We start from the raw sequence: 14,093 nt of genomic DNA, 5'->3' as shown, positions 1-14,093 counted from the left end.
ACCAAACTTGCTTTGAAATAAACATCAAAATATTTTTAAGGATGTGGATATTTGAACCCAAGCACTCGTGATTACAAAAGCCATGGTCTCACTTGACCATTAAGTTACTTAAATGATTTAGTAATATGTTTTCATTTTAATATTATAATAACCTGTACATTAAATTACTCAATTTAATCAACAAAGATAATATAAGATTTAAACTATATATTTCATTATTGAAAATCAATTTTTCAAAGGACATGTTTCATTTTTTTAAGGGGGAGACTAAAGAAAAAATAGGTTCTATGGGTAGACCTTAGAATTGACCCTGGAACTGCCAAAGCCAAAACAGACCTTAGAACCGACCTTCACATGATAAGTTCCAGGTTTTTCCATGAAACCGAACCAAACCTACCCATGCTCTTTCCTAGGTTAAAATATAGGGAATGAAGGCTTAAAAATGTTTCTATTGCCAGCCATTATAGAGCCATAGGAATTTATGGGAATATATAAAATTACAATTCAACAATCAACTTAGCTCGAGCATGGCCTGCTTCTACTCGGTAATGCTCTCCTATACCGAGATGAGCCATCAAAAGCCACACGACAGTGAGAAGCTCTCCGCCTGCACTAAGTCTCTGGGCGTGGTAATATCCTCTACAATGGCTTGCCGCATAATACAACATTTCCATCCACACCAGACTCACGGTCTTCCACCTCTGCTCTTCACCCAACTTCTGCAATGCCTTTGCAAGCCTACATCCATCAAACAACGCAGATTTGCTTCTATCCCCTTTCACGTCCATGGGCGAAACACTAGTTTCCATGGGCACAGCCTCCAACTTCTTGCATGCAGTAGCTTCTTTGGTTACTTTCTCATGTCTGTGGAGAAATTTCTTGGCCTCAGCACATGTGTCACCAAATCTGATCTGCCCAATTCCTGCAGTCAACATGAATGGACGTGATATCAAAAGATATAACATATAATTCGATACTTCCCTACACATTTTCTTCTTGTTGCCGATAATTTTAGCTGAAGGTGAATTAGTTTCTTCATGGCTGTTTCTACTTTCCTCATCCAAGTAAAAGCAAATATCAGTGGCAATGTGCCAACGAAGAATGCTTTCGTCGAATTCCACCTCAATACTCCTATTGAGTTCCTTGGCAAACACCCTATCATAGTTGGGTAGTTGATTTACTTCTTCGAGTGCCGATTCACCTCTGCAAGTACTAAAATGCTTGTATGATGTGGAAGAAATGGAATGCAACTTCCTATTGAGGTCATCAAAGATGAACCTTTTAAGGTCATCGGTGACTTCTATGTAGGTTCTATACCAATACTTGTCAACCATGTCTTCAATTTTGATGAATTTCAAGATTGTTTTCAAAATTGGGTGCTTTTCTTCTCTGAGGCAATAGTTGATAAGGTTGTACTGCGCCATTGAATTAGACCATCTTGATCTATCAGGCTTTCTGTAAATGGAAGAAGCGTTGAGAAGAAAGTCGGATAGTGATTTGGAGTGCTGCTTCATCCAAACGATGGTCCAATCTGACAAAAGCAATCGAATGAGCGACCAGATCTCTAGAGCAATTGCCCCTCCCAGCAACACGTAGGTGATGGCTATGTCGATCTTGGAGAACCAGTGTTTCTCCATGAAGGGGAAGATCAAGAAAGCAGAAAGGATGGATGAAAGACTAAACATGCGGAGAATGCAGCCTTGGAGAGTATGGATCACAGCTGCCTTGGTGTAGAGCACATCGTACAAATAACCAAGCTCAACCTCAATAACTTTGTAAGCTCTGGACCAAGTTTGCTTCAGGAAGTAGGATTGGCTCTCGTTTCTATCATGAAATGTCAGGATGAGATCTACAATAAGACGCTTGAATGTCTTGAAGAAACGATAGGCATCAGATAGAAGCTCCACATCAACCTCAACATCCTTCTTGTTACCATTATCATGGCTATTATCATCTTGAAAATTAAGCAGCTGGATATCGGGTTCTCTCTCCCAGATTATCTCTGCATTTAGTCCTGCATTTTTCTTGGATGTGAATTCCTCCATGAATTTGGCATAGTTGGGCCCTGGATCTGGTTCAGTAACCATGGACTCTCTGAAATTTTCTCGGCTTGCAAGCATAAGAGACCATGTTCTCTCCACGTACTTGATGATTCCAGCAATAAACATTGGAATTGCAGGAATCCACACTTTTTTATCTGGGAATGATCTGATGAAGACATAACCTGCAACTATAGCTTGGAAGAGAAGTCCAAGCAAATGTCTTAACCAGAGTTCATTATCCTCTAGAGAGAAGGCAGTTATGGCGTCAGGTCCACCCAGATGTAGAAGAAGGAAAGGTGCCCAAAAAGCAACAAGGGCACGGTTTAGATCAGAAGGGTGATCTTTGGATGAATTGCCATCACAATCATCACCTTGACTGTTAGCTAGGACACCCAGGGCTAATGTTGCAGTCCAATCCGCCATTAAATAGCCCAACCAAAGAGTGACAGCAACAAATTTAGCCACTGTACGCTTTCTGCTGCTTCCGAAGAGTATGAGGAAGATTTGAATGGAGAGGCTGAGAAGAACCAATGTCCTCAGCTCCCATTTGTTCCATAATCTCCTTAACGGTTCTGGAAACAATTCCATTATTAATTGCCCCTCTTTGCTCTTCTTTGGACCTGTAAATTAACAGGAGCAACAATTCAGAACTTGAGACTACACTCAACTCTTTGTCTTGTGTGCAGAAATGTAAAGACATGTACCACCAATCGTATAGACAGAAGCATCCCATTATGTTTCCCAGAACATTTTTTGCATTTTGAAATGCCTGAGGCACAGTATGGAAGGAGTACAAATGCAAATAATGTATAGTACAAATACATATAAAATACAAGGATTATGTATTTCTGTTCTCCTTCCAAACTGAGCCTAAAGGAATGATACGAGAAAGATTTGATTACAATTTTTTTTCCAATGTTTTCCGGAATCATAGTCAAACACATAGCAATCTAAGAGTCAAAACACTTTTAAGCACCAAACGACAATGCTTCTTAATACAGTTTTCCGGAGCGTAGCAGACCAGGAGAAGAAATGGGCCTAGAATGAGTCAGGTAGAAGATCTAAGCCCATTTTGATAGTCAGTGCCCATTTATGCTAGTGAAATGATTCTTCTTATTTTAAATGGTTTCGTTTGGAGAAAATGGAGGCATTTAACTGTTTAGGTGGGAATTTTGGTAATTTAATGCATTCTGTCATCTGATTTAACAGTTAAGGGGTATTTGTTGCAAAGTGAAGGTTCAGGGGGGCCTTTGTAACAAATGAAAGTTAGGGGGTATTTGTCGCAAAGTAAAGGTTCAGGGGGGCCTTTGTAGCAAATGAAAGTTAGGGTGCATTTGTCACTGACCCATATACAAAGGGTATTTGTAATTTACCCAAAAAGAAATAAAAAAAAAAAAAGGTTTGAAGTGAAGTGTTGATTGTTGTGAAACAAGTGAAGAAAATGGCAAAGAAATGAATCAAGGGTATTTTTATCATAGCAAGTTATTTAATAATGTTTAATGGATGGTTAGGGTTAAATTTTTAATTATTAAGCAGGTAGGTCTCTTTTACATAAAAATGACTGGAGAAATCCATCTCAGTTCAGCAATTTCAGCTTTGATCAAACGGCTGTGTGAAGGAGTTTCAGATAATATAATAAGGGAAAAAGAATTTGGATTAGCTGAATAGTGGGCTGTAGAACCAACGACATAACTCCATACCAGTCAAAAATTACATGGGATTCAGTGAAAAGTTGAACTGTTGTGGATCCCAAAAACGTGTCTGTACAGTTTAACTGAGATCCATTTCCGTTAGGGCAAAGTCATGCCCACACCGTTTCAATCACTTTTTGCAACTTTGTATTGAGAATATTTCCTATAAATAGGAGATATTCACAATGTAAAGTTGAAAAGGCTGCTCGAATGGGCTTTACCCTAACCAAGGCCAAATTCAGTTTAACAGGGGTTAAATAGGCACAGGCAAAATATAAAATAAACATCTATTGGATACCTCAACTTGCCAAAAGCCATAACAAAAGAAGCGAAAATAAAAAAATCAGTGGTTCACAGCTTTTTTAATTCCTTATCTGAATTCATTATGACAGCTTAAACTTAGAATCTTTGGCCATTAAGTCAACGATTCCACTGTTCAGTTCTAACGGACAGCTTATTGCAATTTAAAAATAATAATAATAATTAAAAAATGGTCAAAAACATTAACTAGTGAAAAAAGTTGATAATTCAACTAACTGAATCAGTGAATTGTTGACTAAGTCAATGGCTTTTGGCCATGAAATAAAACCAGTTGTGAACCAAAAATGGTTCGACCATCTGGATCAACTACAATTCGAAAACCATGATTTAAACCTAAAATCAACTAGCCCCAAATCTACTAAAGGTAAAATCGTGGAAACATGGAGAGAGCAGGACATCCAGCCGAAATATTCTCCGTTTAGTATATCGCCCTTACATTTATCAAATTTGCTTTTAAGCTATCTTTGGTTTTTTTTTTTAAAAAAAAAAAAGGGAAAGGAAGGTAAAGGTAGGAAAACCTTTACCAATCTAACTTGTATTAGTTTTCGTGTTGAAAAGTGATTTGTAGAAAAATAAACGAATTGCTTTTTCCTATTATTAGGGCTCATTTTTTGGAAAATATTAGCTTTTTTTTTTCATTTTAGATGCGACCAAACACCATAAAGATAGCAATTAAGCTCTGTTCTCTGTCGTAACTCAAGGGTAATAAAACTGAGATTGTGAAACTCTGATACTGAAAGAGTAAAGTACTGGTAACCAATCTCTGTGTCTCTCTCTCTGTTCGCACTTTGTTAACAAGAGAAACAGGAAAGAAAAAGGAAATGAGACAAATTTTGGAGGATGCAGTTAGTCTATAAAAGATCTGGGACGTTCAGAAATTGTTAAGAGAAAACTCGAGAATCTAGTGCTGGTGAAAACAACAACATTCCGAAACGAATATAGAGATTTCTGCGACGAAAAATAATAGAGAAAAATCAACTTACTTGTACTCGGCAGTCGGCACAGGATAGCAATGTAATTGAAGGCGCAGAGAAGTTGTAGAAACAGCACAGCAATACAAGAGAGACTGCGAGAGAGTTGGAGAGAGGGGAGGGAAGGAGAGATGAATAAATGAATATTCTTACTAATTATCAATTAAACATTTATCCCACTTTTTTTTTGTAAAATTATGTTGACTTGATTGACTTCGTACAAATACAAAAAAAAAAAAAAAAAATTCAAAATTACTACTTTACCCTAACTAATCAGGAAAAGTATGCATCACCTTCCAATTGACACCAGACATCTTATACATGACGGGTCCAATTTTCTATTCCAGGTCTGCTACCCACAAATTGTTCTCTCTCTACTCATTGAGAGCATCTCTCTATGAATGATAAGAGAGATATTCTCAATACACAGCTATAATATGTCATGGATAGAGATGTGGAAACAAGTTGTGAGCAGCAGATCCAAGCCCTCGACTTTCATAATGTGCCTTAATTTCATAGTGAGGAATTCACATATACACACCATAGAGGGTGCCCCACAGCATATCTCAACTGTATATATCCACATGGAAGGCATCAGATTAATAATAGAGAATTGGTCTCACAGATATTTAAATTATATTATTTGTTTAGATGGTATAGGTTGTATTTTTCTCCGATTGTTGTAATAGGTTCCCATTTTATAAAAAAAAAAAACATAATATAGTTTGAATACCCTAAATGATGACCGATTCAAATTTTAGAATTGAAGAAAATGCCAGAAACATGATGAGAGACAGAGACCCATTTGAAGCAACAATTTGTAAGAGCATGAAGACAAAACGATGTTGGGTGCACGGGAATTAAGTGGATGAATATAGATTACATATTTGCAACTTGTAGACAATACGATTTAATATTTAATTAGATTTTGACATATCAATGGAAAGATGTATCAATGTATCAATGTTCTTGCTTGCTTCCTTGGTCTATTAATGCTGGACAAAGCCCCTCGTGATCTACAGGATTTATTAAATGAAGGAATCTATGGCCCAAAGTTTTTCAAGTTCGAATAAAATATATTAAATTCTTTCAGAAGAATCTTTAATTAATAACAATTTATATATAATTTTCTCAACATTTTAAATTAAGGGTCTGTTTATGTAGTCAGAATTGAAATTAGAATCGAAATTGAATTATTTTGAATTAAAACCGTAATGGTCTATTTTTATAATATGTTTGATTCAAACAGGAATAAGAATAAAAATTAGAATCAGCATGAAAGAGATTTAACTATATAAGCATACACATATAGGTATTTGCCCCTAAAACTTAAAAATAAATTCGGCGCCTAATGACCCAATGATCCATCTAATTGAAAATTAAACCTTCTGACTTGATCAATGGGTCACAAGTTAGACATTAAATCCTTGTTTTTTATTTATTGTGTTTTAATATTTTCCATTAATTTATTGTTTTTCATTTATATACATAATTTAATTATTCTTGTATATAGATATCATATATAAATATATTAAGTTTATAATTAATAAATTTAACATTTTATATTTATATAAATTTATTATATATGTATAACATTAAAACTAATAATTTTTTAAAACTTTTTTCTCTTTATTTATTTTAAACCTAATAAAGTGGGTTCAAATGTGGCTAGATCCGATTGCACTCCTTTTCATGAACAAAATAAAATTCCACTCCTTTATATTTTTACTTTATGTTTTATGATGTCACATAATCACAGGCCCATATGGTTAAACTGATGGACCATCCATGCCACCATGGGCCAAGTTATTGAATTGCTTGTAATATAGATTGATGCTATGTTAATCATTTCTTTAAATTAATTGTTTTTATGTATTTAATATTAGAATTAAAAGATATTATTTTCGTAAAAGAATTCAACTGCTTCAATAGTTTATACTTTCTTATAGATATCCATCAATCCTTGCACAAGTATTAGATTAATATAAAACTAGCGGAGGGGCCTTGCTTCGCAGGGGTTAGAATGGGATCCGTTGACCTGGTCCTTGTTAAAAATCATTGAATCAGTCAATGATTCATTGATCCGAGTGGTCAAATCATTGACTTATTGACCCGTTTAATGAATTTTGGCCATTTTTTTATTTTTTTAATTGGGAATCATCCAAACAATCGGTTCTATTTTATCCTAATCTCGGTCCCTGACCAAAAATTGTTGAATCAGTCAATGACCCATTGACCTAGGTGGTCGAACTGTTGACCCGTTCAATGGCTTTTAGTCATTTTTATTTTTTTTTAATTTTTGTTGTCATAATGGGCCATCCGTTCGAGCCGAATAGTCGAACCATCGACCCAAAAACCGGTGGCCAAAACAATTCCGTTTTCAAGTCGTATGAGTCACACGCTTGAATGACATAACATGTATGGTACTGCTTAATTGACCTCACACACTCAATTTTTTGTGTTAGAACAAGTCATCCATTTTTTTTATTATTTTAATTGGGAACCATCCAGGCAACCAATCTTGGTCCCTAGCCAAAAACAGTTGAATCAGTTAATGACTCATTAACCCGAGTGGTGGAATTGTTAACCAGTTAACCCATTCAATGGTTTTTGACCGTTTTTTATTTTTTTAATTTTTGTTGTCAGAACAAGCCATTCGTTCGAACCAGACGGTCCAACCGTCAACCTGAAAACCGATGGCCAAAACAGTGCCATTTTCGGGTCGTATGAGTCACACGTTCGAATGACATAACACATATGAGTCTGCTTAAGCGACCTCACACACTCAATTTTTCGCCTGTAATTTTTGTTGTTAGAATGGGTCGTCCATACAAACCGGACGATCGAATCGTCGACCCGAAAATTGGTGGCCATAACGGATCTGTAATTTTTTGCTTGTAATTTTTTGTTGTCAGAACAGGACGTCTGTTCAAATCGAATGTTCAAATTGTCAACTCAAAAACCAATGGCCAGAACGGTTTCGTTTTTGGGTCATATGAGTCACATGCTCGAATGACACAACACGTATGATACTACTTAATGGACATCATAAACTCAATTTTTTGCCTATAATTTTTGTTGTCAGAACGGATTGTTCGTTCGAACTGGATGGTCGAATCGTTGACCCGAAAACCAGTGGCCAAAACGGTTCCGTAATTTTTTGCTTGTAATTTTTGTTGTTAGAACGGGCCATCCGTTCGAACCAGACGATCAAACAGTCAGTTGTTAGAATGCTATTAACAACATTTATCAATAACAGTAAGCAATTATACTATTTAATTAAATAATCATTAATGATAGTTTTAATAATATTATTTAGTTATTTTTAATATAACGGTAAATATTAAATTTATGATTAGGATTTATTAACAATATTCATTAAATTAATAATTACCAAAATTCAATTAAATTAACAATATTTATCAGTAATAGTCAATAATTATAATATTTTATTAAATAATCAATAGCAATACTTTTAATAACGTTTTTAATTATTTTTAAGATAACAATACTTACTAAATTTATTAACAGTATTTATAATTTTAATTTAAAGTAAAATTAAAGTAAATATCTATTTATTAATAATATTTATAATAATAGTAATTCTTAATTATAATCACTAATTATATATTTATTGAATTACTGTAATAATCAATAATTTATTAACAGTATTTTTTTAATAACAGTATTTATAATTTTAAAGTAAACATCTAGTTATTAACAGTATTTATAATAACAGTAATTTTTAATTATAATCATTAATTATATATTTATTAAATTACTGTAATAATCAGTAATTACTGTTATTTATATGGCAGTAATTAAAGGATCTAGGTTGCTCTCACATGGGAATCTACTCGCACGAGTAGATTCCATTTCTTGCACGGAGAGAGCACCCCTATCCTATATATATATATATATATATATATATATATATATAACTAAGATTAATATAATAATACATAAGGATAGAAAGGACTCAACCATACTAATTGATTTATTTATATTAAATATTAATTATATATTAGACATCTAATCTGATATTAATATTTATATTTAGCTTTTTGTATTAAGGCCCCGTTCACTTTTCGATAAGTTACTTATTCGGGTAAATGCAATTATCTGGGTAAGTTTTTCTTGGGAAACACTTACCCAAGTAAGTGCATTTACCCATGTTCTTTTATTTCACAAGTAAATAAGGCAATGACCATTTTAGCCATAGAAATCCATTATTAAAAATGGCATTTTTGCCCCATTCAAGTGTTGGAAACTTTCCCCCTATGTGGGAAAGTTATTTACCCACATAGGAGATGGGTATCACTTTCCTGTGTAAGTGATACCTAGGAAAATAAGGTTTCTCTGGTCCCCACATAAAGTTGAAAAAAAACATAGGATTCTTGGTCAATGGGTACCAAAATCCCATTGACCAACTTTCCCCCCTCTCCAAATCCAAAAAAAAAGAACACCCCCTAAGTAAGATTTCTAATACAACAATAGAACACTTAATTGATACTAAATTAATAAGCATTTCAATCAATGATAATTGATTTATTTAGGGGGCAATTGGAAAAGATTTGGTCTAATTTGATCTGGTCCAATATGAGTCCATTACAAATGGACCTGGTCCAATCCAATCCCATGAATACTTTGGACCATTTTGGAGTGGCCTAATTCAATGTTTGGATTGCCCAATCTGTTCGAGTTTGTTTTAATTTAGATTGGTTCCAACCCAAACCTCGTCCATTAACACCTACATTATTATCTTCTATCAATGGACCATGTAGAAACCACTGATGTGGTCCCCACCTCTTTCTATTGTACTCGTATACAACTATTAGTTATTAAAGTTAGTCCACAATTAGTTATTAGTCTTTTGTTAGGATTTTATTTTTGCCATGTAAGCAGTCTTATTCTTACTTCATAATTAATATAAATAGAAAGAGGGGGCGGCAGATTAAGCATCCTCTTCTTTTCTAAAACCCTTCCTTCAAATTCTTCTTCTCTTCTTCTCTCTTTCTCCTCTCATCTTCTTAATTTCCTGTTGATTATACACCATAGGTTGGGCTGTTAGCAGTCTCATACGACTACATGGTATCAGAGCCAACCTAGAAAATCTTATGATAGTTTGACATGGCCGACTGCATAAGAATTTCCTAGGGTTCGAAAATTTCCAACAAAAGGGATCATCGGTTGAATCTTGGAGATTGTTGGTGAAGCATCAGAGGATGACCAGCAATCAGGAAGAGTCAGAAGGAAGAACCCTCAAGATTAGGGTCCAGACTTGATTTTGAAGGTTGCAGCCAGAGTTTTGCTGAAGTAAGCTAATCTTTGATATTGATCTATTAAAAGATTACCTTTTCTGGTTATTTCAAAGGGCAATGATAGTGCACGATCTAGAAGCTCCTAGCTGGAAGATAATATGGACCCTAGTCGCGTGGCGAGCTGGACCAAGCTACAAGATAGAGGATCAAAGAACCCAGGGTGGCTAACCCGGTGAAGTCACTCCGATGCTTAAGTCAGTACTGTATTATGGATGTGAGTTGAATACTTGAGTTCTAGAGTGCTAGTGAGCAAATAATTGCGCATACCTGAGTCTTGGGGGTTGATGCCCTTATATAGCTGAGATGTCATAGGTCTCTTGAAACATTCCTGGAATCTTCGACCCGTGATGTTGGGATCCATTCCGCTTTGGTAGGAGAGTAACGTGCCAATTAATGAGGTTTATCATTTCCCTCTTATTCGGGTGGGATGTGGATAAGGTTTACGATTACACAACATGATCCCAAGAAGTTCGGAGATGACTATTGAGCTTCTGAGTTTGGTTACTCGGCACAAGTAGATACCGAGGTACCCCGGGCTCCGGAGTGACCAAGTGTCCGAGGTCCCCCGCTTTGCTGACGTGACTTCATACGTTGATTTGTCACTTGGCTGGCAGGTTGAGTCCACGTGTCCCTTGCATACTAGGTCGGGCTAAATCACCCCTCATCAATTGCCCCCACACCCCGTGTCGGGGGTCCTGACCCGATGCAAGGGGTTCATGACGAGCCCAAGTGGATTTGGCACGATGTCGAGATGATACGGAGGGTGGCTCTTCGGTCGGACCTGCATGGCCGCTTGGCTCAACCGGATGTCAAAACACGCGCTCAATTGGCTTCAACCTTGGGTGGCGTGTAGTCATTTTTCATGGGAGTTGTTGGATCATGCAGATCTCGACCATTGAACCTCGCTCGTGATGGCTATAAATAGGGACCAAAGGGGCCCATTTTTCTCACCGTAAATTGCATGATCAAGTCATTGAGGTTGCATTCAAGTCTTCCAAATCAGTGTTAGTTGTCCTTGTGTCCGAGGTCATCTCGCTTCCTATGATCTTCTGGGTGAGTTCATCTTTCTCTGCCTTTGTTGTTGTCTTTTTTCCTTCAGTCCAATATGTCTAGTCATAGTATAGATAGCCTTCTTGATGGGAGTGATGAGTCCGTCGGGGTCGAGGTGGGCACCTCGGCCTATGTTGAGGAGTTTGGTCCTGTCGAGGCAAATGCTTTGGTTGAAGGTCTGGACTTCACTTCGGATAGGGCGGACATGTCAGGTCAAAACCATGAGGTGTCCGAATAGGGGGGTCCACCTCGCGTCCTAGTCGGAAGACAGATCGCTTCGGCCCTTCCACTATGACTGCTGAAAGGCTACCGTCCTTAGTTTCCCACTATCGATTCCCCGATAACCACAAGTACAACATTCCGTTATGTCAGTACCCCTGGGATCACGAGTCAAACGAGATTGTTGTTTACGAGGAACAGCTCGTAACAGGACTCCGATTCCCACTTCACCCCTTCATTGTAGATGTCCTTCAGTTTTTTAGTGTCACTATAGACCAGCTTCACCCGAACTCCATCCGGTCCATCATCGATATCATCTCTTTGTTCCACGAGTACAATAAACCCTTGACTCTCGAGGTGTTCAACTCGCTCTGTGCCATTAAGAAGAACTCGACATGCGTCTTTAAGGACGAGAAGCACAACTATTATATTTCCCCTCGGCCGAGGTACAAAGTCTTACATGGCTTTCCCAATAAAGTGTCGGCCTAGAAAAAGCAATACTTCGTAGTCTTTGTAGTCGGGGGTGGCCATTCTCGACGAAGTGGAGGACAACCATTACTAACCCTAGAGTCCAACTGAATAGTGAAACTTCGGTGATGATCCGCTCTTGGGTCGATCTCAACTTGCAACTGAAGGATTTCTTGTCTGAAGAGAAGCTTGTGAAAGACGGGCTGAGTCCTTCAGGTTGGTCGTCACCTTGGTGCACACACATATTTTCTTCTAGTCGCGTGGCGAGCTGGACCAAGCTGTAAGATAGAGGATTAGAGAACCCAGGGTGGCTAACTTGGTGAAATCGCTCTGATGCTTAAGTCAGTACAGTATTATGGATGTGAGCTAAATACTTGAGTGCTAGAGTGATAGTGAGCAAATAATTGCTCATACATGAGTCTTGGGGGTTGATACCCTTATATAGCTGAGATGTCGTAGGTCTCTCGAAACGTTCCCGGAATCTTTAACCCATGACGTTAGGATCCGTTCCACTTTGGTAGGAGACTAATGTGCCAATTAATGAGGTTTATTGTTTCCCTTTGATTCGGGCAGGATGAGGATAAGGTTTACGATTACGTAGCGTGATCCCGAGAAGTTCAGAGGTGACTGTTGAGGTTTTGAGTTCGGTTACTTGGCACCTCGGTGCAAGTAGGTACCGAGGTACCCCGGGCTCTAGAGTGACCAAGTGTCCGAGGTCCCTCACTCTGCTGACGTGACTTTGTACACTGATTTGTCGCTTGGCTGGCAAATAGAGTGCACGTGTCCCTTGCATACTAGGCCGGGCCAAATCAGCCCCCATCAGATAGGCTTGAGCCCGGCCTAGCCAAATATCTAATTACTAATTGTTGTTGAACTTTGATGTTATTTATCTTTTTATCATTTTTTAAATTCATATTGTTTTATCAATTGTTGAAGAAGAAATGGTGAATGTCAACACTCTAAGTACGATAGATGGTGATGTTATTTATCTTTTTATCAATTATTCTATGTCAATACTGTTCATAAGGTGACTACTCATATTCATAAGTTGACTACCTTTTAAAAGTTGAGGCTTATGTTTACGTTGTTACCATTCACAAATCAACTACATGTAGTTTTCATGAGTTTGAGCTGATAAAATTGTACTTCCTCTTGCTTTGATTAGTTTAGTTTATATTTTCTATTATTTGTCTATTAAGAGGCATTTTATTTGTATTATGTTTACATTGTATTATCATTTGTATTTGAGGTGTTTAAAGAAGAGAAGACAAGTATTTGCAAAGATAGCACCAAAGAAGTCTATCCAAGTATACAAGCACCCGGAAGCCCAACTAGTTGTAACAGTTTGACTGGCATCGAGGAAGCTCATTCAGTTTGGTTAGTGAAATTTTCAAGAGGTGTCTAAGGAGAGGATGTAGGTTAGGGTTGGTTGAACCTCTGTAAAAATCTTTGTGTGGTTTATTTTTTTGCATTTTTTCTTTTACTTGTTTGTTATTATTTATTTGATTGCTTTATCTTTCCACTGCATTCACATAGTACACACTTTGCCTTCACATTCATTGTTCTTGCATTCATCTCGTTAAAAGGCTTTAGAAAAAAACGAGAAGTTTCAAATACCTAATTCACCCCCTTCTTTAGTTAGGCTATGTTCACGACAAATGGTATTAGAGCAAGTTCACCATGAATCAGCTTAATATAGCTAGTTGAGTAGAATGGCCACCCAAGGAAATGAGAATCTACTTCATCTCTCTTGAGTATAAGCTTTGGGATGTAGTTGAGAAAGGCCCATCAGTAGGGGAGAAAGATAATGATAAAGCCACAAACCTTTTAAAAGGAGGGTTTCATAGTAAAGAAACTAATAAAATTGCCTCCTACACTATATTACACATGAGATTTGGCATACACTCGAATTTTTGTATGATAGAAGTTTATAATAATATTACTAATGATTTGTACAAGGAAAATGATATCTGTATACAGGTGAAGCACGAGTCTAAAGAAGAAGCTACT

The 14,093-nt window shown here is 36.8% G+C and overlaps 1 protein-coding gene across 1 annotated transcript; it reads right to left on the bottom strand.

Moving 5' to 3' along the window:
• Positions 1–369: 369 nt before the first annotated feature.
• Positions 370–5,164, bottom strand: LOC104593502 (uncharacterized). The gene is made up of 2 exons (XM_010253378.2): positions 5,038–5,164; positions 370–2,662 (listed from the first exon to the last, which is right to left on the bottom strand). Exon 2 carries the CDS (start codon positions 2,628–2,630, stop codon positions 498–500), a length of 2,133 nt encoding a protein of 710 aa, XP_010251680.1. The 5' UTR covers positions 2,631–2,662; positions 5,038–5,164; the 3' UTR covers positions 370–497.
• Between the last annotated feature and the right edge of the window lie 8,929 nt (positions 5,165–14,093).

This window comes from Nelumbo nucifera, chromosome 7 (genome assembly GCF_055504915.1).
Source record: "Nelumbo nucifera cultivar China Antique chromosome 7, China Antique-T2T, whole genome shotgun sequence".
In the NCBI taxonomy this organism is placed as follows: Eukaryota; Viridiplantae; Streptophyta; class Magnoliopsida; order Proteales; family Nelumbonaceae; genus Nelumbo; species Nelumbo nucifera.
This window is presented reverse-complemented; position numbering and strand designations above follow the sequence as displayed.

What these genes read in the sequence shown, in the direction of transcription:
- LOC104593502 (XM_010253378.2), bottom strand. Translation starts at nt 2,630, where the DNA reads ATGGAATTGTTTCCAGAACCGTTAAGGAGATTATGGAACAAATGGGAG.